The 25407-nt window shown below is 44.5% G+C and overlaps 1 protein-coding gene across 1 annotated transcript in view; it reads left to right on the top strand.

Annotated features, from left to right (window-relative positions):
* JUP (junction plakoglobin) overlaps positions 1-25407 on the top strand; it is a 127230-nt gene that overhangs the window by 80681 nt on the left and 21142 nt on the right. Inside the window, exons 5-12 of the mRNA XM_069237656.1 lie at positions 1621-1822; positions 2284-2428; positions 3803-3906; positions 4105-4443; positions 4813-4968; positions 6252-6371; positions 10650-10800; positions 11589-11710. Coding sequence (XP_069093757.1) covers positions 1621-1822; positions 2284-2428; positions 3803-3906; positions 4105-4443; positions 4813-4968; positions 6252-6371; positions 10650-10800; positions 11589-11710 — 1339 coding nt within the window. The remainder of the gene's footprint in view (positions 1-1620; positions 1823-2283; positions 2429-3802; positions 3907-4104; positions 4444-4812; positions 4969-6251; positions 6372-10649; positions 10801-11588; positions 11711-25407) is intronic.

The following is a 25407-nucleotide window of genomic DNA, read 5'->3' as shown; positions in this document are numbered from 1 at the left end:
GTGGTTGACAACTGGTCGTCTAACTGCTATTCTATAAGGTCTTCCATATACACCTCTGAGTACCCTCCTGTCTTTGGAAAACCACTGTGGAAATTCAGGGTGCTCTTCTGTTGAGGTCCTAAAATGAGCAATCTAAACTGGACCTACTCAAGTTTTAAAAATAATTTGTATTTGTGACTTGACCCATTTGCCGCCGGAATTGAAGAATTGATCTGTCAACATTAAATGTATTTTAATGTAATTAAGTAATGTTAGACGACTTTTTGTAAAGATGCTTAAAGCCATTTTAGGTCTGGCCTGAGAAAGTGCATGCGTTGTCCCTAGCAAGACATTTTTGTTATCTTCTGGGTGTAGAGCTTGCCCATTGGATATTATTGGTTTGCTCCCCCGGGGCAGGAGCAAAGTACTTGTTTCCTTCCTCCGCTCTCGTTTTGGGAGCTACTTATTTCATTTTGTTGAAGGACTTCGAGTCCATGTTGCCTGACCCAGTGTGCTGTCAGTGAAGTCGGTTGCCCCCTCCTACCTTCAGTGTTGTTGCTTGTCTGCACCCACTGCCTGTGCAGGGCTTGCCCCACCCGCTGATTAAGAGTGTGCTTTTCAACTGTTGTGTACTACTTCCTTCCTTCGTGTTTTCTGCCTGCTCCCTCCATCTGTTACCTCCCTTTCCTCCATCCCTCACTCTTTGCTCTCCTCCCACAGGTTCCATCCATTGCCTTTTAATCACTCTGTATTGCCCCTCATCCCCTCCCACCCCTCTGTTGCCTCTCACCCTGCTGTTTATGTTGCTTCCCGCACTCTCCCTGTTGAATTCTGCCCCACAATACAAAACCTGTATGACGTGTCTTAGAGCTTTTTTCCATAGACTTGCCATTGCACGTGTTGCCCTCGTCCCACGCACCCTCTCTTGCTACTGGATGGAGCCTCCTACCTAGCCCTCCCTCCTGCCCCCACCAATCACGAAAACAATCGCTATGACTCTGTCAGCGCTGGTCCTATCACAGCAGTCTTTGGTGTTCTTGATCATTTTCAGCCAGTCTGCACAGCAGCGACACTACTGTACACAGTGTGGCTAAAAACATTGACAAAAGCCAATAGCTCGCCTAGTCCAGACCTGTTGGCTTTCCCACTACTTATTAGTATTTAGTATGATTTCAAGATGATGTAATTACACATACAATTAAAAACATTCTTGCACTTCTTTCCATTCCCAAATATGCTTTTTGTTCCCTCTTGATGTAAGTTTTACTATAAAAGGGATGTCAGTGTTCCTGTGCCTTTTAGTGTTATTACCACTATGTAGCCACTCTATATGTTTGAGCATCCCTTATATGTGCTTATTTTGGAAATGGGGGAAGGCTGGGCTAATCGGTTTATCATTAAGTTGTATTTGTCTAGCGTTAACACAATTGATATGTCCTACAGACTAGCGATTGTCCCTTTATTGAATCTTTGTTTGACTTCATCCGTCATTGTAAGCTCCTTTGGCTAGTTTGTCATGCACTAGTACTACATTAATTGTATAGCTTTGCTGTGTTTATTACTCATGGAAGTGTTCTTTTGAATGCTGGTCAGGAAGCATCTGAACACGCGTCTCCATTAAGATGGGTGTTTTTCTTTCAGCTCCCCTGTGGAGTCGGTGCTTTTCTATGCAATCACCACTCTCCACAACTTGCTGCTGTACCAAGAAGGAGCCAAGATGGCCGTACGCTTAGCCGACGGCCTCCAGAAGATGGTCCCATTGCTGAACAAAAACAATCCCAAGTTCCTAGCGATAACAACAGACTGTCTTCAGCTGCTTGCTTATGGAAACCAGGAGAGCAAGGTAGGGACACAGTGGTTGTCTGAAGCTTTTTCACTTCCTCAAAACAAAAATTTTTGGTGGTTTTGTTTGTTTTTGTCCAATTGTTTTCATTCTTATATTTGGACCGTGGGTTTTTGATGATATGCTTTTTGTAATGAAGATACAAATTAGGAGACCATTTTAGGTGTGTACCTCATTTCGTTTATCTTCATACTGCTTAACTTCACTGATTCATGTTGGCAAGTACAACTTTGTGCTATACTGTGCAATGCAGTGCTGCATACTGTGTTGACAGTAGGAGTGCAATACGACTACTATTAGGTGTCCTAATTGATCTTCTATAGGCATTCTGATCTTCCAATCTAGAAGGGCTTTGCTGTTGTTGCTTATAGCAGTTTTATATTGTAAATCCTGTTATTGTAATTCACGTAATGGTTGTTAAGAAAACTTTTTTTTTTTTTTTTTTTTTTTTAACCCTTCAGCTGATTATTTTGGCCAATGGAGGACCTCAAGCACTTGTGCAGATCATGCGAAACTACAACTATGAGAAACTGCTGTGGACTACTAGCCGTGTGCTGAAAGTGTTGTCTGTGTGTCCTAGCAATAAGCCGGCTATCGTAGAGGCTGGTGAGTAGGTCTGGACCTTGAACGGCACGGTCTTGTATCATTTATTAATTCTTTTAACACATAAGGCCTTAAAGCTCGGTCTCGCCACTTGGAAAAACATTTTTGTACTCCTGTGTCCTTTTAAAGGGTGGTAGTTCCAATTCTAAGCTGTTGTTCATGGGTAATACTGCATGATGAGTGTCTTGGTGAGATAGTTTTTAATGTTCCAGCAGTTCCATAAGGATCTCGGCCCAATCACCTCCTTTTGCCTCCACTCAGAGTGGACTCCGTATTTGTCATTAAAAATGGTATAATCAAAGTTAGGCTACAGGGAGGTAGATGGAGAGAGAAGGGATCAAGCACTGCTGGTGAGGGATGATTTTGCTTCTCATTTTGATAGTGATATGAACGTCAGACAGTGCAGAGCGTTCTTGGACACAAAATGACACAATTCTTTTCCTGAAACTGTTATGTTGAAGGCTGCTTTTTAATACTCTTTACAGAAAGCCAGTGGGCTTCCCATTCTCTGCTGCATTCGTCCACTGAGCTGTTGGCACGTGACCATCTCCTTTCAGCTTGCATTTCATTAGAATGCTCTTGATAAAGGGAAAGCCTTGGCTGAATTCACTTCACCTTATCTAGACAGACTATTTTGAGAGCTCTAACAAGTGAGAGCGTCCTTCCTATTCTAAGAGTGTTGCTTCAGATTTTCCTCAATTGCAAGAGTTTAAAAAAACTTACATTTTACTTTCGATCTGTTTCTGTTCTAGTTTCATATCTGTAGGATCTGCGACCTTCATATTTAACTTCTTTGTTATACAATTATTTATAGTTGGAGGACAGATAACTGAGAATCTATAATTATACTGAGAATTTCTTCAGAGTCTGCAAAAGAGTTTGTCAAGCAGCTATTAGATTTAAGTTTGCTCATTCTTACTATGTAAAAGGCTATTGACCTAATAAGGTTGAGAAACCCCATCTGGATTGTACTGTATTTTAATTTTCTGTCCCCCAGAAGTGCAGGTATTCAAAACTTTAATCACATTTTAAACTGATGAACTGACTGCAGCATGATCAGCATGCTTGGAAGTTTAACTCCTTTATCTCCGCTTTCATTTCCTCCTTTCATGAATACCCTTGCCCATTCCAGGTCTTTAATGGCATTAAAGCAACAGAAAGTGTAACAATACATTTCGTTAACTTTTGGTGTCCCTCAGACAGTTGCTCCAGATTGTGATCTTTTGATCATGCAGCTTGAGTGAGCATTGTCAGTTTAAAGAAATGAGTAGTGGCCTTGAACAAATAACAGGTTGTAGCTTCTAGCAGCGGCGACTGCGCTATGACTCAGATTACTAATGTTTGATGTTGGATTGATGATGGTGGTGTAATTGACAGGTGGTATGCAGGCTCTGGGGAAGCATCTGACTAGCTCCAGCCCAAGACTTGTACAGAACTGCCTCTGGACCTTGAGAAATCTTTCTGATGTGGCCACCAAGCAGGTGAGGTCATTTCTCTCCCATTTAAATAATGAATGTTCATATTTGATGTGTTGCACAAACTCTCTGATGGATTATTTTTTTTGTCATACCAGTGGGCTTTCCAAGCCATGCTCATGTTAAAGACAAAGGAATCTAAAATCTAGGAGTTCTTAACACATTGTTATTTATCGTTCTTTCCTTTTTCACGTGTATACTTAGGAGGGCTTAGACAATGTTCTAAAAATCCTAGTCAGCCAGCTGAGCTCTGATGACGTCAATGTACTCACTTGTGCCACCGGTACGCTCTCCAACCTGACTTGCAACAACAGTAAGAACAAGACCCTGGTGACTCAGAGCAATGGTGTGGAAGCATTGATCCATACCATCTTGAGAGCAAGTGACAAGGAGGACATCACGGAGCCTGCAGTCTGTGCATTGCGGCATCTTACCAGCCGACACCCAGAGGCAGAAGTGGCTCAGAACTCTGTGCGTCTCCACTATGGCATCCCTGCCATAGTCAAGCTGCTTAACCAACCATATCAGTGGCCGCTAGTGAAGGTAAATGCTGAAAAGCACTCTTGCACCTAGTTTAATGTCCTGGCATGCAGCAAGTGCCATAGTGGCTTTTTATTGACCTAAATGTATGTTTTAAGGGAAGGTGATGCGTTCAGCTGCATGGGCCTCATTTTTGATAAACGCATCAAATCAAGAGGCTGATGTGCCTTCAGGTGTTGAATTGCTCATTTGAACATAGCATTAACTGATAAGTGATCAAACTATGCATCGATTCTTCTGTTAAGCCGTTATGAAGGGAAATTAAGAGTTCTTTGTTTCTGGCAGGAAACTTTCCATATCAAAAATGTAATTCATGCAAAGATTATCTATCTCTTTATTGCAGTGTTTAATTTCTCTCCTTTTAATATTTAGGCTACTATTGGTCTAATACGCAATCTAGCACTGTGCCCAGCCAATCACGCCCCTCTCCAAGAGGCTGGCGTCATCCCTCGCCTAATCCAGCTGCTGGTAAAAGCTCACCAAGATGCTCAGCGACACGCCGCTGCAGGCACACAGCAACCATACACAGTGAGTGTCCAGTATTACCAGGGTGGGGTAGGTGGACGTCATAATGTACAGGAAACGTTTTGTGTGCAGTATTGAAATGACTTGCATGTGCGTCTTTCCTGCCTAAGGAAATTAGAACTTTGACTGTCGGTATGTGAGCAGTCTGCTTACTTGGTAGCTGCGCATATGGACTGAGCTGGAGAGACAGGGGCTTTTTGGGGTAAAACAATACGTGTGAGCTTTGTGGAAAGTGATCAGTCGTGCCATGACATTTAACCAGGCGTACAGAGCGAAACATAGTAGCCTTTAAAGATGCAGCTGATCACATCTCAAAAACATTGTCTGGCCGAGCAGTACACTGGAGCAGGGCTTTTTCCTGTTTTGACATCATTACAAATACGTTTTTGGAAACAGTTTTTCAGAGAAAGAAAGTGAAGTCCGGATGTAGTCTAAAGATAACTCTCTTCACAAGTTCCAGATTTTGTGCTGTTCACAGAAGTTGTATCCACGTCACAGAAAATTTACGATAATCCCCAAAGTAACTAATTCTTATGAGGACAGGCCTGCCAGGACATCAGTTTGCTTATCTGAATGTGTTGCAAAACTACTAGTGTGTATTTCATCTTGAATATTCAGTCAGTAGAATCAAGTCTTTGAGATTTTTAACAGGGAATATCTATCAGTCACTACTAAAATATCTAAGATAGTAAAAGTTTTTGCCTGGTGACTAAATATTCAGTATTTTCGTAATTTGAAACTGCTATATGCTTCACCTTTTGAGTGAAGCTTTGGGGTGATTTGCATAGTGACATAGAATTACTATATTTTCCCAGAAAGCCTGTGTTGCAGTCGCTTCAGTCTCTGTCCTCTTTCTACAAGCTTACATTACCTCATGTACTAAAAATGTGGCATAATGGAGACCGGGGAAAACATTATCTGAGTGTGTGCAAGTGGCGTTTGATGGTTTGGATGTTGCAGTTGTAAAGGCTGATTCATCTGTGTGATTGTGTTTTTCTTCCAGGGACGTGGAAAGGAAGATCCACTTGGTAGATGATTGGCATTTTTGTTCTTCCTACAGCCCTTCTGTGGATAGTGTACTCAGTGGCAGAGTTAACAAATCTGTCTGGGGGATAGAATGTGTTGTTCTGGGTCTGTTGTGAGTGGTCTTTCCTATTGAGCCTTTATAAATTGTTCTGGAAGTTGGTTCTTAAAACAGGGTCTTTCTATGACTTCTAAAGGAATGTGGATAGCTAAAGTGAGTCTCTTGATTAATTCATATTGCTTATCTCCTTTTCTTTAAATAGGATGGCGTTAAAATGGAAGAGATAGTGGAAGGATGCACAGGAGCCCTGCACATTCTTGCACGCGACCCATTAAACAGAATGGACATCCACAGGCATAACACCATTCCTTTGTTTGTACAGGTGAGACCAGGCCCTATTTTCGCCACGATCTAATATCCTTTTTTATAGCTGATAACTTCAAATGTCTGTAACTGAATGGTATTTCCTTGCCACCTGAAGGGTTGGTGCATGCCGTTGGGAATCTTTAGAAGCCTAAATGTGCTGTCACTTCTATGTCTCATCTCTGTTGTGACATTCTAGTAGAGCTAGAGGACACAGCTAATCACATCTTACAGACCTAAATCCACTAGTACCCTGGGACAATTCAAATTTGTAGTATGCCATAGTTTCTAACACCTGTAGTGTGAGAAAGTAGCCTCTTTCTAGCCTTGTTACCCCCACTTTGGGCCTGTTTGTGAGTGTATGTCAGGGTGTTTTCACTGTCTCACTGGTATCCTGCTTGCCAGGGCCCAGTGCTCATAGTGAAAACCCTATGTTTTCAGTATGTTTGGTATGTGTCACTGGGACCCTGCTAGTCAGGACCCCAGTGCTCATAAGTTTGTGGCCTATATGTGTGTGTTCCCTGTGTGGTGCCTAACTGTCTCACCGAGGCTCTGCTAACCAGAACCTCAGTGGTTATGCTCTCTCATTTCTTTCCAAATTGTCACTAACAGGCTAGTGACCATTTTTACCAATTTACATTGGCTTACTGGAACACCCTTATAATTCCCTAGTATATGGTACTGAGGTACCCAGGGTATTGGGGTTCCAGGAGATCCCTATGGGCTGCAGCATTTCTTTTGCCACCCATAGGGAGCTCTGAAAATTCTTACACAGGCCTGCCACTGCAGCCTGAGTGAAATAACGTCCACGTTATTTCACAGCCATTTTACACTGCACCTAAGTAACTTATAAGTCACCTATGTCTAACCTTTACCTGGTAAAGGTTAGGTGCAAAGTTACTTAGTGTGAGGGCACCCTGGCACTAGCCAAGGTGCCCCCACATTGTTCAGAGCCAATTCCCTGAACTTTGTGAGTGCGGGGATACCATTACACGCGTGCACTACATATAGGTCACTACCTATATGTAGCTTCACAATGGTAACTCTGAATATGGCCATGTAACATGTCTATGATCATGGAATTGCCCCCTCTATGCCATCCTGGCATAGTTGGCACAATCCCATGATCCCAGTGGTCTGTAGCACAGACCCTGGTACTGCCAAACTGCCCTTCCTGGGGTTTCACTGCAGATGCTGCTGCTGCCAACCCCTCAGACAGGCATCTGCCCTCCTGGGGTCCAGCCAGGCCTGGCCCAGGATGGCAGAACAAAGAACTTCCTCTGAGAGAGGGTGTGACACCCTCTCCCTTTGGAAAATGGTGTGAAGGCAGGGGAGGAGTAGCCTCCCCCAGCCTCTGGAAATGCTTTTTTGGGCACAGATGTGCCCAATTCTGCATAAGCCAGTCTACACTGGTTCAGGGGACCCCTTAGCCCTGCTCTGGCGCGAAACTGGACAAAGGAAAGGGGAGTGACCACTCCCCTGACCTGCACCTCCCCTGGGAGGTGTCCAGCTCTCCTCCAGTGTGCTCCAGACCTCTGCCATCTTGGAAACGGAGGTGCTGCTGGTACACTGGACTGCTCTGAGTGGCCAGTGCCACCAGGTGACGTCAGAGACTCCTTGTGATAGGCTCCTTCAGGTGTTGCTAGCCTATCCTCTCTCCTAAGTAGCCAAACCTCTTTTCTGGCTATTTAGGGTCTCTGTCTCTGGGGAAACTTCAGATAACGAATGCATGAGCTCAGCCGAGTTCCTCTGCATCTCTCTCTTCACCTTCTGATAAGGAATCGACTGCTGACCGCGCTGGAAGCCTGCAAAACTGCAACATAGTAGCAAAGACGACTACTGCAACTCTGTAACGCTGATCCTGCCGCCTTCTCGACTGTTTTCCTGCTTGTGCATGCTGTGGGGGTAGCCTGCCTCCTCTCTGCACCAGAAGCTCCGAAGAAATCTCCCGTGGGTCGACGGAATCTTCCCCCTGCAACCGCAGGCACCAAAAAGCTGCATTACCGGTCCCTTGGGTCTCCTCTCAGCACGACGAGCGAGGTCCCTCGAATCCAGCGACTCTGTCCAAGTGACCCCCACAGTCCAGTGACTCTTCAGTCCAAGTTTGGTGGAGGTAAGTCCTTGCCTCACCTCGCTGGGCTGCATTGCTGGGAACCGCGACTTTTGCAGCTACTCCGGCCCCTGTGCACTTCCGGCGGAAATCCTTTGTGCACAGCCAAGCCTGGGTCCACGGCACTCTAACCTGCATTGCACGACTTTCTAAGTTGGTCTCCGGCGACGTGGGACTCCTTTGTGCAACTTCGGCGAGCACCGTTTCACGCATCCTCGTAGTGCCTGTTTCTGGCACTTCTCCGGGTGCTACCTGCTTCAGAGAGGGCTCCTTGTCTTGCTTGACGTTCCCTCTCTCTGCTGGTCCAATTTGCGACCTCCTGGTCCCTCCTGGGCCTCAGCAGCGTCCAAAAACGCTAACCGCACGATTTGCAGCTAGCAAGGCTTGTTGGCGTTCTTTCGGCGGGAAAACACTTCTGCACGACTCTCCACGGCGAGCGGGATCCGTCCACCAAAGGGGAAGTCTCTAGTCCTTTTCGTTCCTGCAGAAACCTCAGCTTCTTCTGTCCAGTAGAAGCTTCTTTGCACCCGCAGCTGGCATTTCCTGGGCATCTGCCCATCTCCGACTTGCTTGTGACTTTTGGACTTGGTCCCCTTGTTCCACAGGTACCCTAGATTGGAAATCCACAGTTGTTGCATTGCTGGTTTGTGTCTTTCCTGCATTATTCCTCTAACACGACTTCTTTGTCCTTAGGGGAACTTTAGTGCACTTTGCACTCACTTTTCAGGGTCTTGGGGAGGGTTATTTTTCTAACTCTCACTATTTTCTAATAGTCCCAGCGACCCTCTACAAGGTCACATAGGTTTGGGATCCATTCGTGGTTCGCATTCCACTTTTGGAGTATATGGTTTGTGTTGCCCCTATCCCTATGTTTCCCCATTGCATCCTATTGTAACTATACATTGTTTGCACTGTTTTCTAAGACTATACTGCATATTTTTGCTATTGTGTATATATATCTTGTGTATATTTCCTATCCTCTCACTGAGGGTACACTCTAAGATACTTTGGCATATTGTCATAAAAATAAAGTACCTTTATTTTTAGTATAACTGTGTATTGTGTTTTCTTATGATATTGTGCATATGACACTAAGTGGTACTGTAGTAGCTTCACACGTCTCCTAGTTCAGCCTAAGCTGCTCTGCTAAGCTACCATTATCTATCAGCCTAAGCTGCTAGACACCCTATACACTAATAAGGGATAACTGGGCCTGGTGCAAGGTGCAAGTACCCCTTGGTACTCACTACAAGCCAGTCCAGCCTCCTACATGTAGGAATGCATACAATGTTTTAATGTGCCTTAAACAGTCAAAAATCCTACCGTTTTCATTATGTGGCTGTTTCGCTTATATAATAGTATGTCCTAGTTTGCTTTCTGTTCTTTTGGGAGCAGTGCATTGGATCCCCCACAAATTACACTAGATGTCTAATCTGTTATCTGATCAAGCAGAATTTTTGATGGTTTTGCTCAGTAGAGTTAGTCTGGTTAACACTTTTCCATGCCTGGAAAAGCATAATTGAGTCTTAACATTTGGCTCATGGGACCACACTCTATCAGTCCAATGTTTAACGTAGCTGCTCTCCCCAAACAGCAAACAGCTGATAAAGATGCTGCACATAAATGTAACTAAATAATAAATCATTCCAGAATGCGTGACCCTAAATAGATCCAGTCAATTAGATCACAGTGGTCTTTGAGTTGCTGCATAACTTATTTATTGATTAATTTCTTATGTTTCATAGTCGGTGTGTTTCGTTTTCTGAAGTTCTTTAGGGCGAAAATTCATCCCTTTAAAGTGCAATCATATAAGAGAATCCATGTCTTTGAACATTAAATTCCATCAGTTAGGTTCATTGTTTCAGTAGCATTGGGCTTGTGTATCATCACTTTTTTATACAGCTTGAACACTGCATGGTTCATTTCGGAACGCATACTGTGACCTGAGGAAGAGGAGACCAAATGCTGAACCATGCTCTGCAGAATTAGAACTGACTTAAATTTACAATATGTGAGATGTTTTTCGATGCTGCTTATAATTCTGTCAAACCATCGATAAGCCTCCTTTACATTATCTTCTGCGTTTTCACTCTAAACAAATGACTAAATGTATATTCTTAAAAAGACGCCCAAAATAAGAATTTTTTTAATGTATTGACCCCGCTTTGTTGCAAACCTTTTCTGTAGCTTCTGTACTCCCCCGTGGAGAACATCCAGCGTGTGGCTGCTGGAGTCCTATGTGAACTGGCTCAGGATAAAGAGTTGGCTGACATAATCGATGCTGAAGGAGCATCTGCTCCTCTCATGGAACTGCTGCACTCCAGGAATGAAGGCACTGGTGAGCTGCAACTAACTGTTCCACACTGCTGCAATGGAAATGACACAAACACACACAAGCGTAAAGTGGGTGTGAGGGAAGCGAAGCATGTACATCTAGTGGTTGAATAGAATTGCACAATGTGGAACCAAAAAAACCTGTCTTTAAAAATGAAGGTGTTCCTAAAGTTAAGCAGTGCAGTACACCCTAGTCACTTCCATTCTTTAACTGCAAATAACTGGTAAATAAATGGTTGCTCTTTATTGAACATCTTATAAATGTTAGGGCCGAGTTGAATAAACAGCACCCTAGTGCTGCTGTTGCCCTGGAGGGCTCATGCAAAGCTCAAAAGGGCTGCATACGACCCCAGGTCATACTTTGAGTAACACTGTTCTAATCCTATAGGTGTTCTTCACAGAACCATTTAAAGGTCATTCAGTTGGAGAATACGCTACAATGTACAAACCTTAATGGTTAGCGGCATAAAATCCACTTATAGGTGGTGGTGGATGTAAGGTGATTAGCTCTTTGTGTGCTACTTGATCCTAATCTAAGGCATTTATAGCAATAGCTGTGCTTGTCACTGAAAATTAGTTTCTTTGACTTGGTGATATTGTTGCATTCCTTGGCGTGATTTTGGATGAATACATTGTTATTCGGCCTCTAGAGGATCAGTCATGATAATTGCTTGCCACAAACAAGTATTAAAACATTGATTTTATACTGATTTGCAGTTTGTATTGGAAAGAAGTTAATGACTTTGCTTTTCACTGACCATCAACCACTATTTTCCTTCCTTGCGTCCACAGCCACCTATGCAGCAGCTGTCTTGTTCCGTATCTCGGAGGATAAAAACCCAGACTACAGGAAGCGTGTGTCTGTGGAACTGACGAATGCCATCCTGCGACAGGACCCTGCAGCATGGGAAGCAGTAAGTGATGTAGCCATGTCACTCAGGGAATTGGTTTATGGTCTGACTGTCTAATCAGCAGACCAGAGTTCTAACACCCACCTTATGAAATGTTCTGGTCCTGACCAAGGCATGGTTTTCATTTCTAGCATATAGAATATTTATGGTGGATACATCTACCTGTGGATTCCTCACTTTTGAATACCCCCAATGTGGCAGCATTTGACGTCATTTTTTCTCTTTAGCTCTCGACGTGGACATCACAACAGCACGGCTCCTCACGCAACTCTGTCTGACATCATCGGAACCATAAGAAGTCCTTACTGGCATGCTGATGTGCGTTCCCTTTTTTCCGCACAACAGTGTTTCCCATCTCGCATATTTGGTTACACTGTTTTGAGGGTTATTACAGTTTTGTTGTCTTGGTAGCTGACAATGCCTCCACCTAAAGTCAGGTTTTAGACCTTGTCAGATATGCAGAGGCCAAATGTCTGTTAACGATCCGCATGAAGATTGTCTCTGGTGCCTTAGCTCTGATCATGACATCGGAAACTATGTTTTGTGTCAGAGTATGAATCCTGAGGCATTGAAGGAGAGAGAAGCAAAATTATTTTTGACCAAGGCGAAGAAGGACAAGCGAGGCTGCTGCAGGTTCTGACCTCGGGCGGAGTCTGTCTCATTGGTCTTCAAGGTCACATAAGAAGAGATGGCATCATGGTTCACAGAGTTGGTCTTCCGAGAAGTGAGTCCAGTGGCCTATATCTCCTCTTCGGAAGTCGCATGAAGGTTCCCCGGTGCCATCATTAGTGGAGCTCCTGGTGTCACCTGCGACTCCAGTGGCTCAGTTTCCTCGTTTGACTCTGCCAGATCCGAAGCCTCAAGTAGTCACGCCGATGACAAGATCCTTTTGACCTCTTCAACAGGGGTGGGAGTATCCTACTTTCCCAGCTCCGGGGACAGATCTATCAAACTTCTTAAATTCTATGTATAGTGTTTTCAACAGGGCCGTTACTCTATGTGGTGCGCCGGCTGGCCCCATGAGTCCATTGTCGTTCCCCTTTGGAGGTTTCCCGGCACCCTATCAGCAGGCCCTGTTTCTGCCCTTTATGCCGATGGCTCAGTACCCCTGGCCTTTGGTGCTGAGGAAGGTGACTCCTTTGCTGACACTCAGCAGAAATCTGTGCCAGTGGCACTGGTACGGACGTTGAGCAGGTCCTGACTGATATTGCATCACTCAACTCCAGTTCAAATGGATTCTACAGCTCCAACATCTAAGTTACTGTTGCCGACACAGAGTTTGCCGGCACCACAACCGACGTCAATGTAGCTGGTATATTCTCTTGCAATGCCATTGCTGGAGTCTATGTTGAGTTTCTCGTAGAGAGATTTTGAGGCTTCTAGAGGAGCAACAATATTAGACTTAGCAGGAGTTGGACCTGGAAGAGGGTGAAATTCCTATACCGTCCCAGGAATTGGAGGGTATAGAGGTGGCAAGTGGTCTGGACTCTTCCTCCGAGTGGGAGTTATTATCTCCAGGAAGTATACCTCCGCCATAGGTGACATCTTATCATGAGGTCATAAGAAATGCAGCTGAAATGTTGGACTTGCCTCCTCCCACAGAGGAGTTGAAGCCCAGGTTGCTAGCGGAAGTCCTTCATTCTTTGGTGTCCACTTCAGGACGTTTAATGCCATCCAATGAAGCCCTGACCGAGCCAGTGTTGGAGGTATGGCAGAAGCATGTGTCAAGACCTATTGCTAGGAGATATAAAACGGCACCAGAGAGGGGGGGGGGGGATGTGTGTGTGTGTGTGTGTGTGTGTGTGTGTGTGTCCTTTTTTTTTTTAAAGTCCTTATCCGACACCGGATAGCTTGGTGGTGCAGGCTTCTTGTTTTACTACAACAGCCCCTGGTTCCTTTCCGATGACTCCTGTGGATAGAAAATCAAAAAAGATGGAGCAATCTTCAAAGAAGATTTTTTTCTTCTTCTTCTGAAACCATGGTCTTGAGGGTCTCTAAATGCCACATGTTTAGGCAGGTATACCCATTCTTTGGATTCAGCCAGGGATGTGATTCCCAAGTTACTACTGGATGTTCAAGGTCATTTCCCCAAACATTTAAATGACAGTCAAGCTGCGGCAAAGCAGGTGATTCAGTCAGGCCTTGATACTATGGATTCTGTGGCCAGGACCATGGGAACTTCAATTGCCACAAGGCGACATGCCTGCTTAAGAGGCTCTGGATTTTCCCCTGATGTACAGCCCACCCTCATGGGCTTGCCGTTTGATGGATCCAAACTGTTTGATGCCAAAGCGGATTCAGCCTTGGAAAGGTTTAAAGAAAGCAAGGCAACAGCAAAGTCTTTGGGTCTTCAACCCCTCTCCATGAGCTACAGACCACTGCATAGGTTCAGGGGGTTTGGCCAGAGCTGCTCCTTTCGAGGAAGGCAGCAGTTCCAGGAGCAGCAGTCAGCCAATCCCCTGTATAGATCCTATAGAGGACGTGGCAAAGTTAGAAAACAAGGTGCAGCCCATCAGCCTTCCTCTTCCTCTTAAACCGCTAATTCAGGAAAGCAGCCCTAGTTCCACCATGACATGCATGTTCTACCTGTGGGAGGGAGGTTGTAAATTTTTTTTTTTTTTTTTTTACTGGAATGGAAGTCCATAACATCGGATAGTTGGGTGTTGAGCATTTTTAGAAAATGGGTATGCCCTTCCCTTTCAAGACTTCCCTCCTTCCTTTCCTCCCCAACAAAGTTTTTGTTCAAAAGAAAATCTTCTGCTACTCCAGCAGAAGGTTCAAACTCTGTTTTTAAAGGGAGCAGCAGAGTTGGTTCTGGAACAGGAATGGCGTCAGGGATGTTATTCAAGATATTTCCTGATCCTCAAGAAGGACGGTCATTTACAGATAATCCTAGACCTAAGGATTTTTTATTTTTTCCTCAAATAGGAAAAATTCTAAATGCTCACCTTGACAAAGGTGCTTCTTGTGTTGGCCAAAGAAGACTGGATGGTTTTCATCAACTCACAGAATGCGTCTTTTTTACGTTCCCATTCTGAAGTTGCACAGGAAATATCTCCGGTTCACGATAGGGTCGCAACACTAAGAGTTTGCGGTCCTTCTGTTTGGTCTTGCTTCCACACCTCAAGTCTTAAGGTTGATGCAGTGGTTGCTGCACATTTCAGATGGTGGGAAATACCAGTTTTTCCTTACTTGGATGATTGGTTACTCCAAGCCAAGGCTCCAGAGTTGGTGCTGCATCACTTGCATTTGACAACTCAAATGTTGTTCAATCTGGGTTTTTCCATCAACATACCCAAATCTCACCTGGAGCCCTCTCAGCACACCTTGTCTATGGGGGCAGAACAGGACACCACAATAAATCATGCCTACCTTCCTTCTCAGAGGATTCAAGACATTCAGGATATGAATCCGATGTTTCAGGATGGAGCGCTCTTTCCAGTCCTGAAGGTAGTCCTGTGCCTACTTGGTCTGTTCGCTTCCTGCATTCTGTTGCTCACTCATGCACGCTGGCAAATGAGGGCCCTACAATGGTGCCTCCGCAGGCAGTGGTTTCAACACAGCAGGGATCGTGGAGAGTCACTCAAGATCTCCAGAGACACTGTAGCGGATCTCCGATAGTGGGGTGTAGATGGCAATCTATCACAAGGAAAGCTGTTTTTTTCCTCCACCTCCGGTGGCCACAATTAGCACGGATGCCTTTATTCTAGGGTGAAGAGCACATCTGGGGTATCGGGAGATCAAAGGACTTTGGTCTCCAGGAGAACAGTTGTTTCACATAAATCTGTTGAAGTTGCAGGCAATACATCTGACACTCAAGGCCTTCCTCCCGTCCATTTGCAGTCAGTCGGTGCATGTCTTGATGGACAACATTACCGCAGTGTGGTACATTAACAAACTGGGAGGGGTAGATTTGTATCTTCTTTGCAAAGAAGCTCTGTGACTCTGGTCCTGGGCTCAGGGCCATCAGATTTGCATTGTGGTAAATCACTTGGCCTGAGTTCTGTACGTACATGCGTACAGTCTCAGCCAGCACTTCTCAGGCGACACTAGTGGCGTCTCCATCTGGCGATGGTACTTCACATCTTCAGGTTATGGGAACACCTCCGATAGACCTGTTTACCACTCACACGAATGCGCACTACCCGTTGTTCTGCAGCTTCCAGTATCCTATGCAGGGAGCATTCAGGTACGTGTTTCAATGTGCCCTCTGCGCCATCTCCCTCACAGGGAGGACTTCCTCTCTCAGTGCAGCGGGAGGTTTTACACCCCCAATTTCAGAGCTTGTACCTACATGCCTGGAGATTGAACAGGGCAACCGGAGTTCTTTTTCTTTCCCTCCTTGAAGTTGTGGGTGTTACTTTTATCTGCCGAGCGGCACTCCACCAAGACGGTATATGCTGGTAGATGGGTTACATTTGTAAAATGGTGCACTGTAAAGGATGTTGACCCTTTAAAAGCCTGATTATCAAATGTTTTTCAGTTTGCACTTTCCCTAGCACAACAGGATTGTGCAGTCACGACAGTCAAGGTCTATTTGTCTGCACTGTCTGCATTTATTTGTTTACCTGATCAGCTTTTCCTGTTTAAGTCTGAGTTTTATGGTTTTATTAAGGGGATTATTAATATGTATGCCCCCATTCTGTTGGCTATGCCATTGCATAGCTGTCCGTTATGACTCCTTACTTTTAAAACTGTCTTATAGCCATCAAGTCGGCTAGACTTGTTAGTGAGTTACAGGCTCTAAGTGTTGAAGCCCCGTTTACCACTTTTTATGCAGACAAGGTTATTCTGAGAACCAGAGCTGCTTTCCTATCGAAGGTGGTGATCCCTTTCCACTTGGGCCAATCTATTACCCTTCCTACTGCTTTGTTAGGACCCGAAGAGAGCTTTGAGCTTCTACATTGATAGAACACATGATCTGAGGATTGATGATCAGCTGTTTATTGGCTATGTGGGCAGGATGAAGAGCAAGACTGTCCACAAGAGGACATTATCTAGGTGGATCATCATTATCTGCATAAAGATCTTCTGTGCCATGGTGAAGAAAGAGCCACCTCAAGGTATTAGAACACATTCCACCATAGCTAAGTCTTCTACTTCCGCCTTGGCTAGAGGTGTCCCTGTCATTGACCTATGCAAAGAAGCAATGTGGGCTTCCCTCCACACCTTTGCAAAGCACTATTGTTTGGACTCTGAAAGGAAGAGGGACTGTCGCTTTGCCCATTCGGTCTTATAGGATTATTTGGTATAGGCAGACCGGCACCAACCTCAGAGTGTGGAACTGCTTGGGGAGTCTATTCAAAAGGTGAGGAATACACAGGTAGATGGTTCCCATTAGAAGAACAAGTTACTTACCTTCAGGAACGCTTTTTCTGGTGGATGCATTATCTACCTTGTGGATTCCTCACTGAAACACCCACCTCCTTGTTGCAGATCTGAATATACCAAGAAGACATCTGTTTGAAGATAATGTCTGTATTGTGATATGCCACATACACGAAGTGTACATATTTAATTATTTGATTTGAGAATGCACATATTGTTGTATTTGTGATGTTGGTTTCATCTGTTCGCCTCGAAGGCACGGAAAAAGTGTGTGAAACTGATAGCATGCTGGTAAGGACTTCTCATGGTTTCGATGATGTCAGACGAAGTTGCGAGTGAAGCCGTGCTGTTGTGACATCCTCGTCAAAGTGGAGAGCTAGAGAGAAAGAAATTCCGTTGAATGCTGGCACATTGGGGGTATTCAAAAGGTATCAACCAGAAAAAGGGTTACCGAAGGTAAGTAACTTATTCATCTAAATTTCACTATAAAACTCTATAAAACATAAACGTTAAAATTAATATGCATTCTTGAAACAAAAGGCAAATAAACCCCAGATTACAATCTGGCATGCAGTGCATCTCTCTTACCCATGTGTTCAGACTCCTTAGTCTAGACGGCATTTTTAGGTCTCCGCCAACAGACTGCTTTTAGTTTTTTTTTGTAGGTAAGTTTTTAGTGGACAACACCAAAAACGTACTAGACTTCGAGCTCGCCCATTACTTGCCATTGGGTTGGTTTTGTCACTCATGTGTTTGCTTCTAATTTGATGGCTTGGCTGCTTCTTCTGTTATTTGTTCCTTACCTGGGACATATGCTATTTACCACCTTTTTGACTACCCAACTGATTTCCTTCAATTGCTGACACTTCGTATGCTATTTTCTTTTTAATTAAACACTACATGAGTCCATGTCTGTTCTTGCTCGCTCTCCTGTGCTGCTTTCCAACCGAATACCTGCCCCCCACCTCCCATGTCATATCCTCCACCCACTCCTCCATTGCTCCGCTACTGCTTGTGGTTTGTTTTAAAAAAAATATATATATATTTTAAAAAAACAAATAATCTATACCATGTCATTTTGTCGGTGCATGAATGTATATATGGAATGCTTTATTTTTTTTTATTTTATTTTTTTTATTTTTTTTATTTTCCTGTTTGTCACCAACAAGGCAAGACTTATTGGTGTTGCCAGTGCTTAGCCTCACTGGAACCTTTTCTCAGTAAACGTGCTTTTTAAAATCCAACCAACAAAAATGGTGACTATATACGTACAACACAATTTACTAGAAAGCGAATCAAATTTGCCAAAGAAAGGTATGACGATGCCACTATGTTCTGCACTTTGTGGGTCACTTTTTACTTCTATAAATAAGGCAGTGCTCCTCCTGCATTGGCCGATTTATAGGCTTATGCACTTTTCTCCAAAATTAGTCTGTGAACAAGGATAAAGATGTCTGAAACACGCAAGGCCTGGCTAAATGGAAATGCTAAAGAGTTCGCTGTATGTTGCTGGCTTTTCTGGATTCAACAATAACCTGTTTGGGAGTGCACTTTGTCTGAGGACAACTTTGTGTGTGTGTGTGATAGATAGATAGATATATATGTTCGATGGCATGTGTAGCTGCAGATACACATGCTGTGCATAGGTCCTGCCATCTAGTGTTGGGCTCGGAGTGTTACAAGTTGTTTTTCTTCGAAGAAGTGTTTTCGAGTCACGGGATCGAGTGGTGACTCCTCTTTGGCTCCATTGCGCATGGGTATTGACACCATCTTAGATTGTATTCTTTCCGCCATTGGTTTCGGATGTGTTTCTTTTTGCTCAGTATTTCGAGTCGGAAAAGTCCTACAAACTCTCTAATTCTGTAATGTATTTTTTTGATCGCGTATCATCGGCACTTCGGTACCGGTGGATCCAACTTCTTTACTCACCCTTTGGGGCACCTGCGCTCAACTCTGGCCTGGTCGGGCCGATCGAAGCCTCATGGACCGGACCCCATTTCGCTTCTGCCCTCGGTGCCACGCCAAGTTCCCATATACAGACCAACATCTTGTCTCTAACCTTTGTCTATCTCCAGACCATCAAGAGGATACTTGCGAGGCCTGCAGATCCTTCCGCTCGAAGAAGACTCTACGAGACAGAAGAGCACAAAGGTTGGAAATGGCGTTGAGAAGCACCGAACATCTCAGCGTGGAGGAAGAGGCGATAATGCACACCGCAGTCTCCGGGGGTCCGACTCAGAGCACAAGTCCGAGGAGGACAGACCGGTCATGGCAGGACCGCATGTGAGTACGCCTGTCCCTGTCCAATCCAAGCCCAAACACAAGGCCTCGAACGCCACTGCCAGAAGGCCATGGCTCCACCCGCAAAAAGACTTCCGGTGACCAAGCAACAACTTCGGCACTGAGAAAGGCCATGCCACCGAAGCCTTCGGACTCCAGCCGAAGCACAGGCTCCGAAATAGGCAAACACTGACCCATTGAGTCGAAGCCTCGAAAATCCCTGTCTGAGGCGAGGCCAACATCCACTCCAGGCCTTTCGATCCAGAGGAAACCGGCTTCGGAGCCGAAAAGACCAATATACACAGGAGCATGGACTTTCAAAACAACTTAAAGAAAGCCATCGATTTTTGGAGGAACTCAAGCAAATGAAGGAAATTGATGAGACAGGCCATAATTCATATTAATAAAGACACTGGTAAGTTCCGAACTGCACCTCTTCTAAAAACAGAGTAAGCTAGCCTTTCAAGGGCAATTGGACACTGATCAGCCACCAGCTGAAGTGCCAAGACCCCAACAAAAAACTCTGCCTCCTCAATTCTCACCTCATCAGTCTCCTCACCTGACTGTCTCTCCACCTACTAACCCTACTGCACAGACTCCAGGACACTCTGCAGATTCACACCAAGATAATGTCGACCCATGAGATCTCTACCATGATCCCATTTCTGATAATCATCCAGACTGGTATCCTAAACCATTGCCACCAGAAGATAGCACTTCATACACTCAGGTTCTAGCTAGGGCAGTGTCATACCATAACGTAGCCATGCACACAGAACCTCTTGAGGATGATTTTCTCTTTAATACGTTATCCTCCACTCACACTACTTACCAGTCCCTTCCCATGCTTCCAGCATGTTAAAACATGCACATCAAATTTTTCAAGAACCAGTTAAGGCCAGAGTCATCACTCCGAGAGTAGAAAAGAAATATAAGCTGCCTCCTTCTGATCCAGCATTCATTACCCAGCAGCTACCTCCCGATTCCGTAGTCCGTGCGGCAAGGAAAAGATCTAACTCCCAGTTGTCTGGTGATGCACCGCCACCAGACAAAGAAAGCAGAACATTCGATGCTGCTGGTAAGAGTGGCATCGCAAGCAGCTAATCAATGAAGAATAGCCAACGCCCAAGCACTACTGGCTAGTTATGATGGGGCCCACTGGGACGAGATGAAAGATATCATCCAACATCTCCCAAAAGATTAACAAAACAGAGCACAGCAAATAGTCGAGGAAGGGCAGGCTATTACGAATAACCAGATTAGGTCAGCTCTAGACTCGGCAGACAGCAGCAAGGACAATCAATACTGCTGTCACCATTCGGAGACACGCATGGCTTCGGTCGTCCGGTTTTAAACCAGAAATCCAGCAGGCTGTCCTTAACATGCCATTTAATGAGAAGCAGCTTTTTGGCACTCAGGTTGATACGGCCATGAAAAAATAAAAAAAGGACTCTGACACTGCCAATGCCATGGGTGCTCTTTATTCTACACAGTACAGAGGTTCATTTCGAAAGCCTCAATACAGGGGTGGCTTTAGAGCCCAAACCTCTGAGGCATCCACCTCAGTCAAAACAGTCTTACCAGCCTCAGTACCAACGAGGTGGGTTTAGAAGAACTTAGAGGCCAATTCCCCAGAGTTAGGGGAAAATATCAGCCAACTAAGCAAACCTCACACACAAGAGTGACTTGCTCCACATCTTCCCTCATCACACTTCGCCTGTGGGAGGAAGACTGCAAAAGTTTCACAAACAATGGTTACCCATTACAACAGACAACTGGGCATTATCCATTATCCACAATGGTTACTGCATAGAATTCGCACAGATTCCTCCAGATATACCTCCAAAACCACACAAACTCTTCCCCCCCTCCCCAACACATTTCCATGTTGCAAACTGAAGTACAGTCACTGTTACTCAAACAAGCCATAGAGCTTGTACCACAACATCAAGTAGGAACAGGGGTTTACTCCCTGTACTTCCTTATTCCCCAAAAAGATGGAACATGGATCAAAAAGATGGAAATACTAGTTCTCAGAACCCTCAATCTTTACATCCTATCAGAACACTTTCACATGGTAAAACTACAGGATGTAGTCCCACTGTTACAACAACAAGATTTTATGGCAACATTAGACCTCAAAGATGCGTATTTTCACATACCCATCCATCCAGCGCACAGAAAATATCTCAGGTTTGTAATACAAGGAAAACATTACCAGTTCAAAGTGTTACCCTTCGGGATAACAACTGCTCCCAGAGTGTTTACAAAATGCCTTGCCGTAGTGGCAGCATACCTAAGAAGGCAACACATCCATGTCTTCCTGTATCTCGACGACTGGCTAATAAAATCCAACAGTCATACACAGTGTCAAAACCATGCGCATTATGTAATACAAACCCTGCACACCCTAGGGTTCTCCATAAACTACCAAAAGTCATAACTACAACCTGCGCAAATTCAGCAGTATTTAGGGGTGATATTAAATACCCCAAAAATGCTTGTATTCTTTGTGGATTTGGGCTTGCAAGCATTTCACAGTATATTAGCACAAGTACAGACAGGCCAACAGTACACTGTCAAATTTGTGATGAAAGTATTGGGCATGATGGGATCCTGTATTGCGATTGTTCCACATGCAAGACTAAACATGCGGCCCTTGCAATAGTGCCTTGCACAACAATGGTCACAGGCACAGGGTCAACTTCAAGATCTAGTGTTGATAGACCACCAAACATACATGTCCCTTCAATGGTAGAATCCACAAACTTAAACAAAGGGCGGCCATTTCAAGACCCTGTGCCTCAGACCATACTTAAAACAGATGCATCAATGATGGGCTGGGGAGCTCACCTCAACAATCACAACATTCAAGGACAATGGGAGGCTGAACACAAACAGTTACACAGACATAACTTAGAGTTGTTAGCTGTATTCCTAGCACTCAAAGCTTTTCAGCCTCTTCTCACTCAGAAGACTATCCTTATAAAAACAGACAACATGACAACCATGTATTACCTAAACAAACCAGGAGGGACACATCCATCCCAACTCTCCCTCCTAGCCCAAAGAATTTGGAGATGGGCAATCCACAACTAAATTCACCTGATAGCACAATACATTCCAGGGATACACAACCAATTGGCAGATGTTCTCAGCGGAAATCATCAACAAACACACGAGTGGGAGATTCACCCTCAAGTACTTCAAAAATACTTTCGACAATGGGGAACATCAGACCTAGATCTGTTCGCCACCAGCGAAAACATAAAATGCCAAAACTTCGCATCCAGATACCCACATCCCCTATCCAAGGGCAGTGCTCTGTGGATCAATTGGTCAGGGATATTTGCTTACGCTTCCCCCCCTCCCACTCATTCCATTTCTAGTCAACAGACTGAGTCAAAACACGCTCAATCTGATACGCATAGTGCCAACGTGGGCACGTCAACCGTGGTACACACTAGTACTACTGTCCGTAGTACCACACTCCAAACTCCCATACAGACCAGATTTGTTGACACAAAACAAAGGGCAGATCAGGCATCGAAATCCCAACACACTCAACCTAGCGATTTGGCTCTTGAGATCATAGAACTTGGGTATCTACAACTACCAACTGAATGTATGGAAGTAATTAAGCAAGCAAGAAAACCCACTACCAGATTGTGCTATGCCAACAAATGGAAAAGATTTGTATAATACTGTCAATCTAAACAAATAGCCCCTCTTTCAGCATCAACACAAGATATTGTATGCTATTTGCAAAAAATCAAATTTAGCTTTTTGTTCCAATAAAAAAAATCTCACTGCAATTCCAGCATATTTGCAAAATATACAGCACAGCTCATTATTTAGAGTTCCTGTTATCAAAGCTTTCATGGAAGGGTTAAAACGCATCATCCCACCTAGAACACCTCCAGTGCCTTCGTGGAATCTCAACCTAGTGCTTAGGCGACTTATGGGCCGACCATTTGAACCTATGCACTCATGTCAAATACAATTCTTGACATGGAAAGTCTCATTCCTAGTCGCAGTTACATAAATGCGAAGAGTTAGGAAATTCAAGCTTTCACAATTGAAGAACCGTTCATACAAGTACATAAACAGAAAGTCGAACTACGAACTAACCCTAAGTTTCTTCCTAAAGTAGTATCACCTTATCATATCAAACAGTGGAACTACCAGTCTTCTTCCCACAACCAGATTCTGTGGCAGAGAGAGCCCTGCATACATTAGATATTAAAAAAGCTCTAATGTATTACATAGAACAAAATCCTTCAGAAAAACTAAACGGTTATTGTGGCCTTTCAAAAACCTCATACTGGTAACCCCATTTCAAAACAAGGTTTAGCAAGATGGATAGTAAAATGCATCCAAACATGTTACCTTTAAGCTAAAAGACAACTCTTAGTTGCACCTAAAGCACATTCCACAAGGAAAAAAGGGGCTACAATGGCCGCCTTAAGAAATATACCAATGGCTGAAATATGTATAGCAGCTACTTGGTCAACACTACATACATTTACTAAACATTATTGTGTAGATGTTTTAGCAGCGCAGCAAGCCACAGTAGGTCAAGCTGTACTAAGAACATTATTTCAAACAACTTCAACTTCTACAGGCTAACCACCGCTTTTATGGGAGGAATAACTGCTTTCTAGTCTATGCACAGCGTGTGTATCTGCAGCTACACATGCCATCGAACGGAAAATGTCACGCACCCAGTGTACATCTGTTCGTGGCATGTTCCGCTGCAGATTCACATGCACCCTCCCACCTCCCCAGAAGCCTGTAGCCGTTTAAGTTAAACAAACACTTGTACATATGTATATATATATGTGTGTGTGTGTGTGTGTGTGTGTGTGTGTGTGTGTGTATATATATATATATATATATATATATATATGTGTTTGATGGCATGTGTAGTTGTTTTTCTTCGAAGAAGTCTTTTCGAGTCACGAGACCGAGGGACTCCTCCCTTTCGGCTCCATTGCGCATGGGCGTCGACTCCATCTTAGATTGTTTTCTTTCCGCCATCGGGTTCGGACGTGTTCCTCTTCGCTCCTTATTTCGAATCGGGAAAGTTAGCTAATTATCGAAAATTCGACGGTATTGTTCTCGCTCGGGACCGGTTTTAGTGTTAGGATATCGACACCGATAGAAGAAGCGCTCCGGCGGCCCTTCGGGGCTTCCACTCTTCAGCAGGGCCTGGTCGGCCTGACCGCGTCCATTGACGAAACTAATGGACCGGACCCCCTTCTGCTTCTGCCCGAATTGCCACGCGAAGTATCCTTATACAGACCAACACTTGGTCTGTAACCTGTGTCTATCACCGGAACACAGGGAGGATACCTGCGAGGCCTGCCGGGCATTTAGATCGAAAAAGACCCTATGCGATCAAAGAGCCAGAAGACTGCAAATGGCGTCGACAACGACAGAACAGATAGACGTCGAGGAGGAGGAAAGAATCTCCATACAAGGGACGGACTCGGACGACTCCGAAAGTGAGCTACCGACAACAGCTCAGAAAACTGAGTAAAACTGCCCCGTCCAAGACTCACTCCAAGATCATAAAGGCCAAGGGGATGCCACCGCCAACAGGCCATGGCTTTACCCATCGAAAACACAGTGACCAACCATCAGCACCGAAAAAGGCCTCACAACTGCAGAACACATCCGACTCCGGTTGAGATTCCTCCTCTGAACAAACTCAACACCGAGAGTTCGACACCCCCAAAGTAAAGAAAGTTGTTTCGGAACCGAAAAACACGGTTTCCAAACCTTTGGTACCGAAAAAGGCAGCCTCGGAGCCGAAAGTAGGCTCTTACACGGAAGAGCACGGAATTTCCAGCCAAATGCAACAACATAGATTTGAGCAGGAAATAAGTATGGGGGAACCAGACCATACTCAAAGGAGGCTGCACATCCAGAAAGAGACTGGCAAAATTCAAACTCTTCCTCCAATTAAAAGAAAGCTGGCATTTCAAGGGTCAGAAATGCAGCCAAAGGCAAAGGTGGCTAGAGACAAAACACCACCACCAAGGTTTTCGCCACAGTCTTCTCCACTGCATTCGCCACAGCTGTCCCCA

This window comes from Pleurodeles waltl, chromosome 6 (assembly GCF_031143425.1).
Source record: "Pleurodeles waltl isolate 20211129_DDA chromosome 6, aPleWal1.hap1.20221129, whole genome shotgun sequence".
In the NCBI taxonomy this organism is placed as follows: Eukaryota; Metazoa; Chordata; class Amphibia; order Caudata; family Salamandridae; genus Pleurodeles; species Pleurodeles waltl.
The sequence above is the reverse complement of the archived record's forward strand: the minus strand, read 5'-3'. Positions and strand labels throughout refer to the sequence as shown.